Source organism: Balearica regulorum, chromosome Z, assembly GCF_011004875.1.
Source record: "Balearica regulorum gibbericeps isolate bBalReg1 chromosome Z, bBalReg1.pri, whole genome shotgun sequence".
NCBI classification, from domain to species: domain Eukaryota; kingdom Metazoa; phylum Chordata; class Aves; order Gruiformes; family Gruidae; genus Balearica; species Balearica regulorum.
This window is the reverse complement of record NC_046220.1, coordinates 45,342,481-45,362,349: the sequence shown is the minus strand read 5'-3', so window position 1 is coordinate 45,362,349 and position 19,869 is coordinate 45,342,481. Positions and strand designations below refer to the sequence as shown.

At 34.3% G+C, this 19,869-nt stretch overlaps 1 protein-coding gene across 2 annotated transcripts in view; it reads left to right on the top strand.

Annotated features, from left to right (window-relative positions):
- The window catches only part of VPS13A (vacuolar protein sorting 13 homolog A), a 109,446-nt gene that overhangs the window by 58,901 nt on the left and 30,676 nt on the right, over positions 1-19,869 (top strand). For both annotated transcript variants that reach the window (XM_075740885.1, XM_075740887.1), the window contains exons 41-55: positions 43-399; positions 1,153-1,254; positions 2,590-2,748; positions 2,867-3,128; positions 4,038-4,198; positions 5,361-5,464; positions 6,752-7,049; positions 8,264-8,659; positions 9,494-9,598; positions 9,696-9,842; positions 13,876-14,004; positions 14,430-14,563; positions 16,362-16,491; positions 16,845-17,080; positions 19,012-19,165. In XM_075740885.1, the coding sequence (XP_075597000.1) occupies positions 43-399; positions 1,153-1,254; positions 2,590-2,748; positions 2,867-3,128; positions 4,038-4,198; positions 5,361-5,464; positions 6,752-7,049; positions 8,264-8,659; positions 9,494-9,598; positions 9,696-9,842; positions 13,876-14,004; positions 14,430-14,563; positions 16,362-16,491; positions 16,845-17,080; positions 19,012-19,165 (2,874 nt within the window). The remainder of the gene's footprint in view (positions 1-42; positions 400-1,152; positions 1,255-2,589; positions 2,749-2,866; positions 3,129-4,037; positions 4,199-5,360; positions 5,465-6,751; positions 7,050-8,263; positions 8,660-9,493; positions 9,599-9,695; positions 9,843-13,875; positions 14,005-14,429; positions 14,564-16,361; positions 16,492-16,844; positions 17,081-19,011; positions 19,166-19,869) is intronic.

Sequence of the window (19,869 nt, the reverse complement as noted above, 5' to 3'; positions counted from 1 at the left end):
ACTAGCTTCTGATTTCCAGTTATTCCAACTTCCTGTTTGTAGGTTTCACCAATAATCATTAACACAGTAATTACTATTACATCAGCCCTTTATCAAACTGCAGAAACAACAGAAGAAGAAATTAGTCAAATTCCTCCAGACTTGTGGAATAAGAAAGATATAAAAAATCTAAAAATGTGGTTTCTTGAAGAGTCAAGTGAAAATGAAGATACAAATCCAACTGCTGAACTGGTTCCCACAGGAGAGTCACTGAAAATGAGTATAGAATCTGTTTTTCTAACACTTGAAGCTGGGGTTGGGCACCGAACTGTACCAATGCTTTTAGCCAAGTCCTCATTTCTTGGAGAAGTCAAAAACTGGAGTACTCTAATCAACCTACGTTCTCATCTTGAGCTAGAGGTGAGGAACCCTACATAAGAAGGAAAAGTTGTCTTAAGATACTAAACCTGCTTTTTTTATTTAGACAATAAAAATAATCCATATAGTTGATGACTAAACTTCTGCATTTAAGTGTTGTAGGAGCAGGATGGGAATGAGGTGTTAAGGTAGTTAAAATGAAAATCTAATGCATTAGATGTAATATGTTAATGGCAGTAATTAGTGTTATACAATCTCACATTCACACTCTGTACAAGTTCCCAATGGCCTGTTGGACCAATACCAAATTTTGGAGAAGCAGCTGGCTAAAACTCTTTGACAATCTTAAGTTAAGATTACAGTAGAATATATTCATGTGTCATTTGTATAAAATACTATGTGGTACCAGTATTGTACATAAAACATCCAGACTGGCTCATATTTATGAATAAGTGACATAAAATTCAGTGGTTATTGTAGGTAGATTTTTCCTTATTTATTAGACTTCCAGTGCCTATAGTTTAAGCAGAAATTATATTTTAAGTGACACACTTTATACCATTTATGTGGAAGTGGGTCTTTGCAGTAGAGACTTAGCTGCCTCATTTATTTGCGTAATGCATTTGCTTCATCTTATGGTGGGACCTGAAAGTGCAATCTGATTATAAATGTTTTGTATTACCAAAGTAATTAATATACTTGTAAATCAGAATTTTAAGTCTTTTAAAATCTGTAGAGCTTTCATTGACTTAACAATTGTATGTAATTTCCTAATTGACTTCTGCATTTCAATAGGTACACTATTTTAACGAGATGTTTGGGGTGTGGGAACCTTTGCTTGAACCACTAGAAGTTGAGAAGAGTGATTTATTCAAACCATGGATTCTTGAAATCAAGGTATGTTTTCCAAAGCTGAACTCAAATCTTCCATTTTAACACCTTAGAAAAAACAAATGCTCTGCACCTTTCATTGCTGAGACTAATCTAACAACTTTGTTCCTTCTTCTTGGTTACTGAGACTTTTTTTCCTGATTAGTGAATGAAACCAGCTCTTGCTCAAGTGAAGATCCAGACTCACAGATCTTTTAAGTAATACTGTCTTTCAGGTGGCAAGAAGATTTGATTCCAGTTCCACTGGATAATCACAATGGCTTTATATCAGTTTCTCTGAAGTTAGATCATACACTAGTGATGCATTCAGTGATTTTGGAAAGATAGAAGACCACTCATCTCATTCCACAGTAGTATCTGTAGCAGAAACATATTGGAAAAACTGATACCTGTTATTGACTAGAACAAAGTGCACTGTGGGAATAGTGCTCCTACCGCTTCAGTTCTGTCTTTCATAAAGAAATAGTCTAGATTCTGGTCTCAAAGTAGATAAACATTTATCTAAGGGAGGGAGATACTTTTTTTTTTTTTACCCCTCTCCTTCTGTCTTAAGTGATTATTGCATTGTTTTATGATTTTTTCAAAAGTTTTCAAGTATTTGTAGCCTGAGAGGTTACTCAGTATGGAAAAACTGTCCTTTTCCTAGGACTGTCATTATCAAACAACTTTCTACCATAATGACCTCAGAAGGGTAAAGATTATGGTCTGAAATATAGCAATTAAGAAATTAGTATTAAAAATATTCCTGAGAATTTTCCAGAAAGATGTGACACCTAATGCAAGAGAAAGGTAGAAGATAGTGAGTCAAACCTCATGCCTTCTTGCCCGGATTTGAAATATAACATTTGGAAATTTCCACAAATACTGAAGGCCAGGAGAATGTATTCCATGTGATTTTTATTTTTCTCCTTGAAACAAATGAAAACATACAAAATAAGTATTTGATTTGGAAACATACAAAGACTAAATTTTGGGTTACTGTTTTAAGAATATGAAGTCAATTATGTATAATAGATTTCACACAGTGTTATTAGATATGTTAAGATGAATGCTTTCACACAGCATTTACTGGACATGTTAGTAGTATATATATTCCTTATTTTTGAATAATCATAAATTTAGCTACAGTTACTGGAATTTCATTGACTTTGAGATATATTTTTTGCCTCTTGTTTTCTTTATTCTCTCCCTCTTTTTATTTGAGAATAAAAGCATGCACAAAAAAAGGAAAAACATGGCAGTACATAGAAATAGGAAAGGGAGAGAAAAAGAGTCTTGAGGTGGAACTTGCTTCTACAGAAGGAGTGGTCAGATAAGAATTCTTTAAAAATCTCCTTTCAGATGAAGAAGAAGGCTAAAAAGGCATTGGTTGAATCAGATGCAGAAGAAGAAAACTACAAAGTTCCAGAATATAAAACAGTAATAAATGTTTCCTCAAAAGACCAGCTGAACATTACTCTATCCAAATGTGGGCTACAAATGTTAAGTAACTTGGGCACGGTAAGAAAGATTACTTAACTAAGCAGTGTCAGAATTATTAAATGAATATTTGCATAGATCATCTTGATGAAGTGTTATTCAGTATATTTATGTGTTGTATCTATACTTTGCTTTCTAGGCATTTGCTGAAGCAGCTAGTCAAACTTCAGACATCTTCAAAAAAGACCGAGCACCATTTGTAATAATAAATTCTTTAGGACTTCCCATCACTGTCTTGCCTAGTGATTCCTTTAGTGTCCTTAATGTTGAATTTGGAGAAAAAAAATTTCATTTAAGAGATGGAGAGAATTTAAATATGGAATTTGTCAGAACTAAAAATGAGAGTGACCAGTTCACAGCAATGACAACTCTGAGTAGCAAGAGGTTTTACATTCAGATATGTAAGTTCCAAAGTTCATACATCTTCTGGTTTCGTAAATACTGCATGATGCACAATACTGCATCTTGTACAGGTCAATAGGTATTGGAGGACTACATAACATGAAAGGAGTGCTTCTTTGGATTCTAGATGTGTGGCAGTATTTGAAATCCTGCTTTAGTTTTTGCAGCTAAAAGTTACATGTATCATGATTGTTAAATTTTTTTTAACATAAGTTTTCTGCTATGATAAATTATTTAGGTAACTGATCTTTGCTTCATAATTGTACTGCTATCAAGTATTTTTGGTTTTATATGCATGTTAATGCAGAATTAAGCTGCCAAAAATAATTTTTTTTGGGGGGGTAGAATTCTGAGGCCTGTTTATATGTATGTTCACAGAAAAAGTAACTTTTAAGGGGGGTGTTTTTAAGAAAATATTGTTTTCACTAATTTAAAGCACACTTAAAAGTAAAATTTAGCTATTTTTAATTATATATGTGTTAACAATTTAAGTTGATTTATTGTAACAGTTGACATAACTGATTTTTCAAACTGGTCTTGACCATGTGATTTATTAGTTGAATTGTTTTCACAATATATATGAGCTGTACCTTGTTAATAAGCCATTACATCTTGTAAACATTTACCTTTAGGCACTAATTTTATTTGCAGTGGCAAAACCCACTTAAATATTTGAGCAATGGACTCATTTACTCTTCGTACTGTGGCAAAAAAAGAATCTTTGCTGTTTCTTTAGTAACACTGCAAGATTGGCATGTTAAAAGTGCTGATTGTACTTTTTCATCTGCTTTAAATTGTTTTTAATAGATTGAATGATACAGAAAATTCTATTGAATGCACATTTCTGCCTTTCAAATGTATCTTTATGCTCCTTTTGAGTCTTTAATTTCTCATCTTGTAAATTCTAGATCCTCATAACCATTCCACTGTGGAAAAGATTCCATTGACAAAAGTGGGTCGATGTATTTACAGAGTGAGACATGAGGAATCCGGTGTTGAAAGGTCCATTGTCTGCCAAATTGATACTGTTGAAGGAAGCAAGATGATAACTATACGTTCTCCTGTTCAGGTTGTTATATTTCCATATGTTATAATTTCATTATTTTAATTTTTTATGAATGAAAATTACCTTTAAGTAAGCATTTAAAAATTTTAAAAACTTCTCTGAACAATTAATATAACTTTGCTGTTGTATATTATATGGAAGAGATATATAGGTATTATATATAAGGTATTATATAGAAGAGATTTTAAAGAATAAAAAGTTCTTTCAAAATGACAAAATTTTGGGTGGAACGGGTCGTGGAAATGGACCAGATTTTAGATCAGGATAATTCATCAGTAATGTTTTCTAATACTAGCCCTAATTTCAGTCATGTTGAACTATTTGCTATGTGTGAAGTGATCAAACCTCTTAATCATACCTTTCTTCCTCAAGGTTATCTTTTGAAGAGATTATTTCTTTTTCTTCATCCTATACCATTGATACATGAATTTCAAATCTAGTACCAAGTCAGCTTAAAAGTGAGCCCTTTGAGCATATATCTTGTTTAATTGAATAATATTTTTAATAGATGTTATATAGTTTACAAGTACAGGGATGGTCCAGAAATTAGTGTTCTGTAGTGATAGTGTCCCTGTTACATTTCAGTTGCTGCTTTTGCCCAGAGTTGTTTATGACTTGGTTAATAACCAGATTTACTGTTTTATTCTTCCCTAAATTAATTTTTTTCACAGACCTAATAATGCCATTAAATTAACCCTGAAATAAAAAAAGTAATGTTTGCAATGAACAGGAGAACGATATACCTCCCAAATTATATTGGGCATTGATGGTTTAACCTTAAATAAATATTTGACTTTTCTTGTGTTTTTTGCCGTATGGATTTTGACCCACACACCCTTGTAGCTGCTATATTTTTAGGAGAAAGCTCTTATATAGTTCAGATTTACTTGTCTTTGGTTTTACAGGTCTTTGTGTTTCTCCTTGAAAAGAATTTGACAGCTAATATATTGATTCCATAATTATAATATATCATCAAACTGCACAACCAAATAGTTTCGGGAGATTTGCTGGTATAAGAGACAATTCTTTTGAAATATGTGACTTTGAATGGTAAATGGGAAAAATGAACAATGAGAGAGTTCTCATTCTGTGCTCTGTTAGGCTCAAAATACTTTATCTTTCCAGTTTTTCCTAATGCATGTGGCTGGATTTTTATTTCACATAGATAAGGAATCATTTTTCAATCCCATTAAATATTTTTGAGGAAGGAAGATGTTTAGGGACTGCTTCACCAGAAAATGAATTCAACATACCATTGTCCTCTTACAGGTACTTTATTGCATTGTTCTTTTATCGTGGGATATGTTTATCATTGTTGGTTATTGTATCCATATAATTATGCAAAAAAAAAAAATTGCTTCCTTTTGCTCCCTAATACTGTAATTCATACTGTACTATCATTGTTGGGTAGGATCTTTTCAAAGCATCTGGTCTGAGTTAAACAAGATACTATTTAATTCTTGAGTTGGAAGTCTTTTGAAATTCATTTTACCAAACTTAAATCAGCTAAGTTACTTTAAGAATTTGACCCCAGGTGCTTCTGGAACAGTGATTGTTATCCACACAGTACAGATTTTTTTTTTTTTTTTGTAGTGAAGTGAATCTAGCGATATATTACAGCTTTTTTTTTTTTTTAATAGGCTTCTTTTGATTTTTGTGATTCTGAAGTAAAAAAATTCAAAGTATCTCACAGGTGTAGAAAAAAGACTTGTCAATCTTAGAAAGACTTGGCTTCTAGCATAGCTGTCTATTAGCACCTTCAGGCTAATACCTACTTAAAACTGCAGTAAGTTTGTACAATTTAGCTGAACTTTTACCAATTTTTAGACAGATAAGTTTGCTTTGCTTGTTTTTTATGATTACAGATAATTTTTCCTTCTGTTTTTCCCCAAATCTTCTCCCCATTTTTTTTTTTTAGGATGACAGCTGTGTATCTTTTTGTTAAATAAGTTACACTTTACTGTAGATAATGTAAGTTCATTAATATTTCTAACTATCTGTATTTTATTTAATAAGGTTTAGTGACATTCTGATTTGTTGCACAGACTTATGGGTGAGTTCCACTAGGCAATCAGGAAATGTTTACTAACAAAACTCTTCAGTCAAGGAGCAGCTGATTGGATTAAAGCAGTTGCCTTACAAAAGCCATGTGTATAAATAACCCATAAACTTGATGCTCTATGTGACTGTAAAGAAGCACACTTTCTGCAGATCTGTCATCTGCGGTGAATTGTTTATCCAGACCTTTTGCTTGGAACAGGAATATTGCGGTGCTTGTAAGGGAATTCAGCAGCCTCTTCATAAGAATCTCCACCAGTCCCTTCTTTGCAAGGGAAGTATGTGGAGGTATGGAACAAAAAAACCCAACTGGTACAATTCCATGAACTTTTGGGATCCAGACCACCTGTTGCTTCCTCCTTTAAGCAAGATAAAGGCAGGCAATGAATTACTGTCAGAAATCTTCTAAAATCCAAATAGTACTAGTGTTGTATGGTACTTTTGTAATTGAAAAATTCAATCTCATATTGAGTGTTTAAATAACGTTTTCATTTACAGATCCGTACTGAGTCTGCAACCGCTACCCAATGAAAATGGAGTGGATGGAGAATATGATATGTGTGAAGGAATTACATTTGATGAAATTATGAAAAACGTTGACAGTTTATTACAAAGGAAATGCCAGTCTGTGAGGTCAACTAACCATTCACTTATCATCAATATTGTTCCTGTAAAAGACACATTAACATCTTCATTATGTGCAGAAGATCAATGGGATTTTCCATATGTTGTTCATTTATGGCCCTCTGTTCTTCTCCGCAATCTCCTTCCTTATCAAATAACTTACTCTGTTGAGGTAATTCTTGAATGTTTAATTTTTTTTGTGTGTGTTTTCCACCTATGATATGAAAGCTGACCAGCTGGTTGAAATATGTTTATAAATGGATATTAAAAGAAAGGACTTCTGCTGGAGTATTTGTGCAGCAAGTTTACACATCTTGTAAGTGCAAGTCTCTGTCCACAAAATGAAACAGTACCAGAATGTGAAAAGTGATGCTATTAGTCATTAGTAGTAGGTCACACTTTAGATACATAGGCAAAGTAAAACTCGCACTATACAAGTTAGCCCTGTAAGATGGTCACTTTCTGTTAAGGGCAGCTTGAGCCTAATTAAAAGTGTACTTTTTCCTGTGAAGTATGACTGCCTGAAATGACATAAGTGGGTCAGCCTACAGTAGCATTTTATGTGCTGTCACTGTCTCTGAGTTTTAGCAGTAGCATGCTTTTAACGAATTCTCACAGCCCTGCCTTTTTGCCATGTTTTGATTTGAATTGCAGTCTAGTACCAGACTTTATATTCTTTTCAGATGCAATTCTAAATTATTAGGTGCATTTTGACTGTTAATAGGCATCCATTCCAGCACCAGATGAGAGCCCATCTTAAGTAAAACACCTAAAACATATATGGTGTTGATACTGGTTCGTTAGCACTAAATGTTGCATTCTGTGGATCTGCTATGGTTGTGACCCACTGCTTACTGATGTAGACTTACAATAATAGAAATATAGATGGGAGACACTGAAACATTTTTTTTTCAGATGGTGTTAGTATTTAGTATTTGCACTCGATTAGTAGAATTTAATAATAAAATTTTGTCACAAATGCACAATTACTAGAGCTAGAGACCGTGGCCTCAAGCAAATGTATGGAAGTAACAGACTCTTTTCTGTGTTTCTCTTACAAATTTAAATTTAGTGAAAGAACTACTGAGTTGAGGAAATATGTCATTTAAACATGTTTGTTTATTTGAATTTGGTAACAGATGTTTTTCTTTTTTGTGTGTGTTAGATATTGATGACCATGCATAGGTTTTTTTTCTGTAAAATGTTGTATTAAGGTAGATGTTTAAGAATGTAACACAGTTAAATAGCATAGTAAGCACTTTAAATTTTGGCCTAAATAACCTGTATCCTAATTTTCAAAGCTAGCTAGGAAATAAAAGTTGATATGAATTCTGAATGTGACCCATGTAAATGTACACTCTTTGTTTTTGTTTTTTTTTTCTAAAGGGAAATGGGAACAAATATGACACTCTACAAGAAGGGTGTTCAGCTCAGATTCATAATGCAGTCTTGGATCAAACAAAACTAGATTTACAGTTGCTTAACTATCTTGATCAAAACTGGAAAAGTGAATACCATATAAAAAGCAATCTACCAGACATCAGCTTCACAACGTTTTACTGTATCACAGAGTTGGATAAGACTGAACTGGATATTGCTGTCCACGTGACCTACACAACTGGGCAGATGGTTGTAGCAATTCACAGTCCATACTGGATGGTAAATAAAACCGGTCGAATGTTGCAGTACAAAGCTGATGGTATTCACCGCAAGCATCCTCCAGATTACAAAAAGCCACTCCTTTTTTCTTTCCAGCCCAAAAACTTCCTCCAAAATAACAAGGTATTATATTATAACCTGACAGCTCTGTACTCCCTTGTGTTGTATGAAAGCATTTTTACACTTTGAGAGTTATGTACGCCATGCTGTGCTCTGTAAAGGGCATGAAACCTACAATAGCTCTGTCTAAAGACAGAATACATTAAGTAAGTGTTGTCAGATACACTTGAGATGAGAAATTGACATTATCAAAGATATTGTTAAGAAAGAGATTCTCATCTTTGAAACAAGTAAAATTTACAGAGAAGTAATTCCTAAATAAAAGGATTTCCTTTGTTTAATTTAAACTGCATCAATAAAGATGTTTATTCTAAATAAGACTTAGAGTTTGTGTAAGAAATCTAAAGCTGTGGTACTTGAATGCTACTTGAAAAGTGAATGCTTGCAGTGGTTGTTGGTAGATTGGGTCTTAGTTGGTAGTAAGCTAAGGTTCAGATGCAGTTTACCATTTGAGTCTGCTATGTGAGTTTTTTACTGCTGAATATTACTGATGGATGAATGATACGAGAGAAATTGCAAGAGTGTTGATTTGCCTTTGAGATTTTAATTGTGATAAGTTTTGGAAAGGATCCTTATGTGGTTGCTGCCTCTGCAGTATCTTACACTTAGAATGCTTATTCCACTTTAACTTATAATTAAGGGTGGTAGAAAATACCTTTGAGAGACGATCCTGCAATTGTTATGATAGAAACATGTTTCTTTTATGTTTCTTTTTGATAGAAACACCAGTCTTTCCACTATCAACTTATGTTCATATATGTATGCATACTTTATGCATTATTTTAAATGTTGTCAGTGTCTGTAAATTGAAAATTAATTCGGAGTGCTTCTTCATAGGTGCAACTTATGGTAACTGACAGTGAACTGTCTGATCAGTTTTCACTGGACACTGTTGGAAGCCATGGGTCTGTGAAATGCAAGAGTCATAAAAAGGAATATCAAGTGAGTTAAATTTATCTTTCAGATTCATTAATTTTGGGACACATAAATGAGGTAAGAAAAGAACAGCATACTTCTAACAATGTCTTTCTATTCACAGGTCGGTGTCACCATAAACAACAGCAGTTTTAATATTACTAGAATTGTAACTTTCACTCCGTTTTTTATGATCTCAAATAGAAGCAAATACACTTTGGAAGTAGCTGAAGAAGGCAAGGAAAAGTGGATTCCTCTTGTTTTGCAACAGGTAAACTTATAATGGAATTTATTCACAATTGTTTCTCTAAGGAAAAAAAATCAGTTTGAACACTCGGTGATGGAAAATATGAACCATGCATAGTGTTCAATAACAATGTCTGAATATATCGTGCTTTTCCAATAAATTATCTGTGTCCACTGTTTCTCAGTGTTTCTTTAGGACATATTGTAAAGCTGGTTTACATTGTAATTGGAATGTTTTCTCTGTTACCTGCACCATAAATAGTAAAGAAGCCCTGTACTGTTACTGTATCATCTCTCTCTGCAGTGGCACTGAAACTTCTGTTCAGTTTTTGTGGTGGTATCTGATAGTGGTTTGACAGACCTGGTGCATGTCATGCCACTTTCATATAGGAAGAAAATCCCTCATGTGGGTCAGTTTAGATAGCTCCAAACTGTTCTTCTGGGACCAGTCTCAGTGCTTCTTTTTAGTGTTTAATGCATCATTTCTAGAGAGGGATCACTGGCCACTAGGCCAAGTGGTGTGGAAATGGCTTTTGGGTTTTTGTCTATGCTGCAGAGCTCTAGACTGTTGCAGGCTGTGTGTGCAGCTTGGCTGTTTGCACTGCAGTATCCCACAAATACATTTTGTATGTGTTTTGAGGCCATCATGCCTTCCTTCAGGACATGTAGGAGAAGCAACACCTGTTTAGAGTAGTGTTGGAGGTCTATGAAAGCTGAAAGTGGTCCATACTGCCTCGTGGAAGAGTGAAATCTCCCTTCCAATGAGTCTTGAAGAGAGCATATCCAAAACAGAGACAGAGCTTAGCCTAACAAATAATGCAGTTGGATGCCCACTTGCTTTTCTTTAGCATTGTAGATACTCCAAATGGCTACCAAAAATGCTTACAAAGTAAAATACCAAAGTTAAAAGAATATTTTAAGTCAGATACATGGCCAGATCTTTTTGTTATGTTTTTTGGCACCTTAACACTTAGGGTGCTCCTTAAGTGCACATTTTATCTTTCATGATTATGGAAAAGAAACACCATTAAACATCGTTATTTTGATTTATGAAATTGATACTACTTTGCTTGCTTTTTGTTGTCATTGTTCTGTTGTGATTTTTGTTAAGGGTACACAATAATGTTTAGATCTTTAAGTCAGTGCAGGTTCGCATAATGTTTATCATTATCTTCAAAAAAGTTTCTTTGCTTTTATTCAAGAATAGGCCATTTGCCATAAGCCTACACATTTGTTCTATTTCCTAATACTCTTATGCTCCTCTGAATCAAACTTTTGTTTGACTCTTACATAGGTTTTGGGTTACTTACATGCATGATTTCTCATCTAGGTTATTGAAAAAGCTCTGAAATGGCAAAGGTTCATGTGCAGTGGCATGGGCCACTTCATATGTAACTTCTTACTCTGAGAAAATCTAGTCAGATTTTATTAATTCTTGGTGTTTTGTGGTTTACATTTGATGCAGTGTTGTTCGTAGAATAAATTGAATTATGTTACAAGAACTTTTGAAATTTTCTGCAAAAACTATTCAAAGCTAATAGTTTTGAAAGTTCAAATACATTGCTACATGTATAATCTATGGTTTTCCTGTGTTGGCTGTTTTATTGATATGCTTACAGAATTTTCTAGCTTGTCGCACAGGTGTCATTGTTTCTCAGGTGTTTCATAATTGTATTGATTGATTTTGGTCTCCTTTCAGCTGTCAAGTATCCAAGGAAGACTTTAGACTTTAGGATTACTCCTAATGTCTTTTGAAAGATTAGATATGGCATTTCATCAAATGGAGTAGTAGAAGTTAACAGAGGAATCCGCATTCCCTCCTACATCATTCCAAACTTCACTCCCAAAATTTCTTGCCTTTCCACATTGTGTCATTACTTTCCCTTTTGATAAGCAGTCCCTAAAAATCTGTGTCGTGACAAGTCTGCCAAGGTTGTTAATTTGTAACCCAGTTGCACAATCCAATATGTTTCTTATCTCTTCTAAATCTAGGTAGAGTCCAGTCACTATTGGTCTATCTTTGGGCATCCAGGACAGATTTCCACAAACAAATTCCCATCTGATCTGTTCCTGAGATACGAAACTCTGTTATCCAGCTAAACTAGATTTTTTTTTTTTTTTTAATGAATGCCTATGATTTTTTTGATAACTTTTCAGTTTTCTCTTTTACATTAGGTTGATCTTCAAAAAAACAAGCTTGTTGAAATGTTAATTCCTTTCTCAACTTGCTCCCCTCTACCCTCCATTCTATTTTTTGTCATTTTAAGTTAAGCAGAGTCCTTCCTGCTACTTATCTTTTTTTATTCATTCTTTCTTCTTGGTGACAGATATCATGTCTTCTCAGGAAAAAAGTGATCCTTGTGTAGAACCCTTCTCCTCTCTTGGACATGTTTCCTGTCTGGAAAGTAGTCAAGCTATCAGAAACTTTAATTAACTATTTTTAGAAAAATCCGTTGTTCTTCAAAGGTTGTAATAGAAGTTGTTGGACAGTGATTAGTATGAAATGGCCTGCCAAGGACATTCCTTCGAGTTAGGTATAGTACAAGACAGTTGACTAACACACATTCTTAGAGAAAGAAAGAAAACATTACTGAAGACTGTGCAATAGAAAACTGCTAAATATGAATTAAAGATTCTATTATGGAATGGAGATTGATGTATAAATATAATACTTTTATAGTGAAGCACTTAGGAAGTGTGTGGCAAAACATTTGGAAACAGCATCATTTTGTGACACATTCTGTGGCTAAAGATTATTGGAAAAAATTATTTTTCAGATTGCTGCAGTTGATTTTGTAACTTCTTGTTTAACCAATCCTTTTTACTTATTGCGGTTTTGATTTCAAACTTTAATTTACTGATGATTTATTCTCCTTGAATTTCCTTTTGACTTCTCTTAATTCCCATGTTGACACTTACTTGCTGTATTTTATGGTGGTTTACAAAGCAATTTAAACTTCCCTTGTCTGTAGGATACATGTTGATGTAGGTAACACCTTCAGTCTTGCTGTTTAACTATATTTTTTTCCTTTGTCTTCCTGCTTCCTGTGGTGTGAGAAACAATGGGAAAGGGAACTTAGTGGCATGGTAAGTTGGTGAATTAGTTTTTCACCACTGAAGATTTAATTCTAGGATTCAGATGCAATTAAATATAAACATCTCATTTCTTAACCTATGTTGAAGAAAGATGTTCCTGAAGTTTTGGATGTTGCAGGTGAACAGGTGAAATACAGGAAAAAACCTAGTCTGTCTAGACAGACTTTGACTCTTGCTGCTTGAGAGTTAATCATGGCTTGTTCCCATGGCAGGACTCTTTTAACTAGTTGGAAACTTTTCATTAGTTACAATTAAAAGTTTTGTCTTCCCTGCCCCCTCGTCTTACCGATTTGGTGAATTATTGAAGAGAGATTATCTGTGGGATTTTTAAACCCAGAATGGCTGTGAAGTCAGTTGTGGATGTGAATAGCAGAATATGCTTTATGATTTAGCTGCCTAGTGCTTCATATTTTATTTATATATGTTTAATACCCACATATATATGTGTCTGTATATCTATTTTTTTATATATATATATTTAAAAAAAATATAAAAATGTATTTAAAAAGAACAGCTAGTATGCTGATGTCTTGTGTACTCAAGTTACTATGGGGTATATTTATGCTAATATCCCCTTGTTATTGAGTATTTTTTTTTTTTTTTTTGTCCTTTAAACAAGCTTGGCCATTTCAGTGTTGTAGCCATGCTTAGCTTTATACTCTGGATTTTTGTATACATTATCCATTTTAAATCTACTACTTTGTGTAAATGTGAAGTCTTACGTTTTCACTTTTAGCTCCTTAACTCCTCTGTTTCTTCAATGTAGTCTGAATTATTTCTGACTTCCTTTCAATTTATTCTGTTCAGGTAAGTAATTAATCTTAGGTTTTTTAATAGAGTATCCGATCCCACTCTCTACGCTTTTGGGTAGAATTTTAGTAGATGAACTTTGGGCTGAAGTGAATGCCATTTAACAGCAAGTTTCTTTTCTCACTTTAATATATCTGATTTTTTTTTTCTAGTGCATTCCCTTTTGGCCTGAAAATGATGCCAACAAACTGCTTGTTAGAGTTGAAAATTCTGATCTCCCCCCAAAGAAGATAAATTTTGATAAGCAAGAAAACTGTCTGCTGCTGCATTTGGACAACAAGGTAAATGGCTGCCTTTGAAAATTAAGTAAAAAAACCATAAACAACTGTTTCGTTTCCATTCTCAAAACTTTCTGTCTTCCCATACAATCAAGTATTGCAAAACCTTAGCTGGGGAAAAGATTATGTTTATGCAAGTGTATTATCCTCATTCTCATGCTCTCTGCTGTGTGGGTAGGTGTTTTGTTTTCCTGCCTCTCTGCGAAGCACATCTGTAGAAGCTAACACAGAGATTGATTTGCTAGTGTTTTGCATGTTACCTAATTGTTAGATCAGTGAAATACTTTAAAGATACGTTAAAACAGGTTGTTTGTTTGACTATTTGATGGTTTTATGATAGCGAAAGTTTTCCAAAATACTTAAATTACATTTGCTTTACTAGAAATTCATTCCACTGTTATTTACTTCATAATTTTTACATCTGATAGCTTGGAGGAATTACAGTGGATGTTAACCTGACTGAACATTCTACGGTGATTACCTTTTCTAATTACCATGACGGCGCAGCTCCATTTCTGTTGATAAACCATACTAAAGAGGAAATTATTGAGTATGGACAAAGGTATGTAAGAAGAGTTTTAGTGTGGATGTCTGCATGGAGACATGTGAACTGTTACTTTATGTAGTGTAAACATGGCTATTTCTTAAGAAGCCTATTTTTTAAGAAATGGCTAATTTTTTCCCAAAAATATCTGGTTTACAAATTGAAGAGAATGAATTGTTAACAGAGCAGCATTATGTAGTGCTAAGTGCTTGTTTCTACAAGTAAAAAAACTGTTTTGTGAGCAAAAACTAATTTTGTGGCCTTGCCCTTTACATTGCTGGTGGGGGGCAAAGGATGTGCTTGGCTTTTCCAGAACTGTGAAAAGTAACAAAAGAGTTGTAAATGAGTCTCAAATGTAGATTTGAGACTTTGAGTGTTCTGTCATAATTAGTTGAAATTTAGCTGAAAGTGTTAAAAATTTATGGGATGAGATGAGGGAATGGGCTGAAAAATGGGTAGGTAATTATATAAATTTTGTCAAGTCAGGTCAAAACTATTTTAACAAATATGAATTATCTGCAATCAGTGAACATTTGCTTCTGCATCTGCATGTAGCTATACTGGTGCCTGTTCTGAAGCTGAAATGTCTTTGTAATGCTTTGCTACTGTATGCAGATACTGTGCAGAGCTGAGAAGTGTAAGCATATGTACAGCATTCTTGACCTGTTTCTTTTGAAAAGCTGAACAGCCTTTACCATTTTTTCCTTTCAGTCAATTAGAGCAGTGTTGTTTAAAGCTTTTTTTACTTGAAAAGTGAAAGAGCTGCTAGTCAAATTAAGCTTGCAGCTGTATGTTCCTATTTGTGTGAATACTACAGTCAATTGTTGGCTTCAGTTTTTATCTGTAAAGGTTATTAATTTTTAGCTTTTTTAGCTGGTTCTTGGGCATCCCTAGTGTAAAACTAGTAAGTATATATGTAACTTTTGTAACGAACTATGGAGAGTGGAATAGAATATTTCAGTTGGAAGGAACCTACAGTGTTCATCTAGTCCAGCTGCCTGACCACTTCAGGGCTGACAAAAAGTTAAAAGCATGGTATTAAGGTCATTGTTGAGACGCCTCTTAAACACCGACAGGCTTGGGACATTGACCACCTCTCTAGGAAGCCTGTTCCAGTGTTTGACCACCCTCTCAGTAAAGAAATGGTTCCTCATGTCCAGTCTAAACATCCCCTGGTGCAGCTTTGAACCTTCCTATGTGTCCTGTCACTGGATCCCAGGAAGAAGAGATCAGCACCTCCCTCTCCACTTCCCCTCCTGGGGGTAGGCTCCTTTCAGAGAGCTGTAGAAGACAAGTCTGCCAGCTTTTAACTGTATGTGAGGAGGAGTGCAGTTTAGAATGTGTTGGTCTGAAAATATCCACTATATCGAGATACTAAACACTGCACTTTTTTCCCTTAAGCAAATCATATAGGGGAAACTTTTCCTAAACAATGTGTTTCTAACACACTTTTCTTCTCTTGGAATATTAGAATTAGGCAGCAAAAATCCTGAATTTTCCTTTCAGCTTGTAAGCTCCATTGTGTCTGGGTTTTTTTCTCTAGTTAATATTTCCCTGCTAATCACAAATGGGGAAGAGAGTGAGTGTTCAAAATCTACTGGTATACTTTATTTATAAGCATTTTGAAGTATAAATACTGTTTTTATTATTGTGCTGAGAATGGTTTTATGTATATTTTTTCATGCACAATGCTGTTTTAAGTTTGCATTTTCATTATTTGAAAAAATAATCAGTGTTCTTGTTGAAATGCTAGAATGCAAAAGTTATTGACACAAAAGATTCATTGATATTTTAATTTAATATTACTTTGTTTTAGCTCCCTCAGTGAATTAGAAGACTGTCTTCAGCCAAATAAGGCAGTACTGTATACTTGGGCAGACCCAGCGGGATCTAGAAAATTGAAATGGAAATGTGGAAACAGAACTGAGGAAATTACCCCAAAAGAGGTAGATTTATTATCTAAATCTCCCTTTAAGGTTTTCTAATCTATTATCCTGTTCATCAGTGTGTGTATGAAATTCTGTATGTAATGAATACGATCAGCAATCTTATATCTGAGGTTCAAACACAGAACAGTAACAATACTGTTTTCTGGAGCTTGTGCCAGTAAACATTGTTTTTCAGTTCAAAAGTGTGTGTGTGAGAGAGACTGTTGTAAAACTTCATAATTAAAAATTTTATTATTTTCCTGTCCTTTTAAAAAATGTCTTCTATTGTTGTTTGTGTTGCTAAGATTTTGCATTTGCTGTTGGAGTAGTGATGAATGGAATTCCAAAAATTTTTTCTCTCTTGTTCGTAGGACAAAATGGAAATACTCAGCCTGGATTGTAGAAAAGTGGTCTATTTAGTGTCATTTTTTGAAGGTTTGCAGCGTATTGTCCTGATCACTGAAGATGAGAATGTCTTTAAATTAACATATGAAAGTGTAAAAGCAGAACTAGCAGAACAAGAAATTGTTCTGTCTTTGCAAGATGTTGGAATTTCATTGGTTAATAATTATACAAAGCAAGAGGTGTCCTACATCGGAATTACAAGGTAACTGATTTTGTGTGCAACAGTCTAAAATGTTTACCTTTAGGTATTTTCACTCACTGAATTTCATTTTGGGGTGTGATGGAAGAGGAAAACCAGGATTGGGTAAGAGTATTTAGAACTAAACCATTGTATTTTCCTGTTGTAAACAAATATTTTCACTGTGTCTTATATGTCTTAATGCATATGCTTTCTGTATTTGGATGTATGTGGTCTTGCTACACATAATTGTAACTCTATGTGGCCAACTTCCCAATACATTGAACGGAAGTGTTTCCCATCCATGTAGTTTGGGGAGTGATAGTAAGAATTTTAAGGAGTGAAGTCTGTGGGTAGTTAGTGGATTTTCTATCTTCATTACAGAAACAAGTTGCTGAATTCTGTGCTGAAAATTTTGATGCAGTAGCAGCTTGTAGTTCTTTTTAGTTTTGGTTGAGAAATTATGGCAACTCCAAGGCTCTGATAGGTTTTCTACTATAACATTTCAGGGGGAAGCAGCAAAGAAACTATATAATGCTCTAGAAATGTGTGCTATCATATATTCAAACAGAGGCTTTTTAGAAAGCTCAAGGGACGCTTGTATACCATTGCCATAATGCACAGACTTCAGATATTCTTCGCCATGGGGTTGCTAGAATGAGGGTTTTTTCTCTTGATTAATTTTTTGCACCACACTGCAAAACAAGCTAAAACTTCACATACACATATACTGCACATATTCACATCTATCATTCTCAAAGAAAATCCCAATCCTTGCCCTCACCTGAGAAGCTGAGCTCTGATAACTATCTAGACAGTGGAAGGACTCCATTAAAAGTGGCAGCTAATTGCCTAGATTCAAAGTCGTGTTGAGATTTCACTGTTATCGGTGGTTTTTTGGAAGCAGCAATCATCAGTGGTCTAGCAGTCCTTATAGTTGGTATTGTTTTCTTGTTAAACCCTGAGGGGATGTCAAACTCCTGAAATCTGTTTCTGAGGATAAGAGATTATTCCTTGGGAATGGTGAAGAAAACCATGTTATTCAGAATGTTCCCATTTGTGAATGTTTTGTTATAAAAAGAATGGAAAAGGGAGCAGTTTTTTGGTGGTTCTGCCATCGATGTATCTGAACAGAGACAGAGATGTCGCTAAAAGGGATTGGATTAGGGGACTGTGTCTGGAAAGCTATGTATTTGTGGGCTATAGAGTAATTTGTGGAAAGAAGAAATACCTTCCACCTGTTGTCTGGTGTTGGTTTGTGCCCTATCATGTGCTTTCGGTTTGACTGAAAGGTGAAGCCAGATATGAGAGCTTCTCAGAGAAGCAGAAGAGAGTTCAATGCTTTTAAGGATGATTAATTATTTTGTTGTTTTATTAATAACAAGAGACAAAAGAAAAGGAGTGATTTTGGGACATGATTTAAAAAACAACAACAAAACAAAAATCCCCAACCCCCTCCCCCCATAAAATCCATAAAGGACACTTGTAAACCAAAATCACCATCTATTGATTTAAACAGAATGAAGAAACTAGCTGTCAAAAAGAAGAGGCAGTTCAGAAGGCATTTTGTCTTGAAGTTCTCACTTTCTAGTAAATTCAGCTATACCAAAATACATGCAGGAGTATATGCATAAAACTATATTGAGATTGTAGAATAATGGATGGCAGTACTGTTGAAACTAAGCTCCCTGATTAAGTATCCTTACATACTCTTCATCAAAGTGGGGAGATGCACAAACTTGCTGTTAACTTTTCTTTTTTGCATTACATTGGAGAGACTTGCTTCCACTTAGTGCCAAGAAGGCAGTGGGTGATTTGGGTTACTTTTATTTACTGCAATAGTGCTTTATGATGTGGTTTCTCATTCCGTAGCTATAGTCTGTTAAAACTAGTATTTAAAACTTGTTTTGAAATACCTAATCCTTCTGTCTTGGTCCTTTATTTTGTTTTCAAAGTTCTGATGTGGTTTGGGAGACAAAACCCAAGAAGAAGTCAAGATGGAGACCAATGAGTGTTAAGCAGACTGATAAATTAGAACAAGAATTCAAAGATTACTGTGAGCTAACTCCTTCAGAAAATAAGATAATTGAGTTGGAATCAAATGTTTTGGTAATACTGATAGTTCTCTAATTCTGTTGTTTACATGTATACACAGAAAAAAGACAATTATCAATTTTGCTATCTTTGAAGAAATTTCCAGTGAAAATGGAGGTGATTGATTTACTTAATCAATTTGAAAACCCTTCTTTATCTCTAGCTAGAAAAAAATCTTTGGAAAAAAATCCATAAATGTTTGAAAGCTTGCGTATAGACTTTTTTGTTGTTAGCCTCTAACTTTGAAGTTAAAGTGTAACATTTTTGCAGGTCATGGGACTAAATATGCATGAAGCTACAGTAAAGAAGCTTTGCATTTGGTTCATTATACTGCGGAGGTGGGCAGGGTGTTACTTTGGGTTGGTTGGTTTGTTTGTTTTAGCACAAAATCTTGCATGTTTTAAGTACCTTATTGAGGGATAATTTAACTGTGTCATTCAACCACATACATATGAAAAATTATTCCAGAAATTATTCTGGAATGTAGAAGCACATTATGCTCCAATGCTGCTGTCCTTGTCTGTAGATAAATTCTAGATACTCATTAGAATTGTTTAATTCTAATTCTAATCTGGAATTGTAGGTAAATGAGCAAGTTACAGGTAAATGAGTCAATTTGTATCTCAGTCGTAGATGGTTACATTATACTACTCTGCCTTTCCTCTAGAAAGCATATATTAAACACTAGTAATCCCAGAAATAATGCAATATTTTGTAGT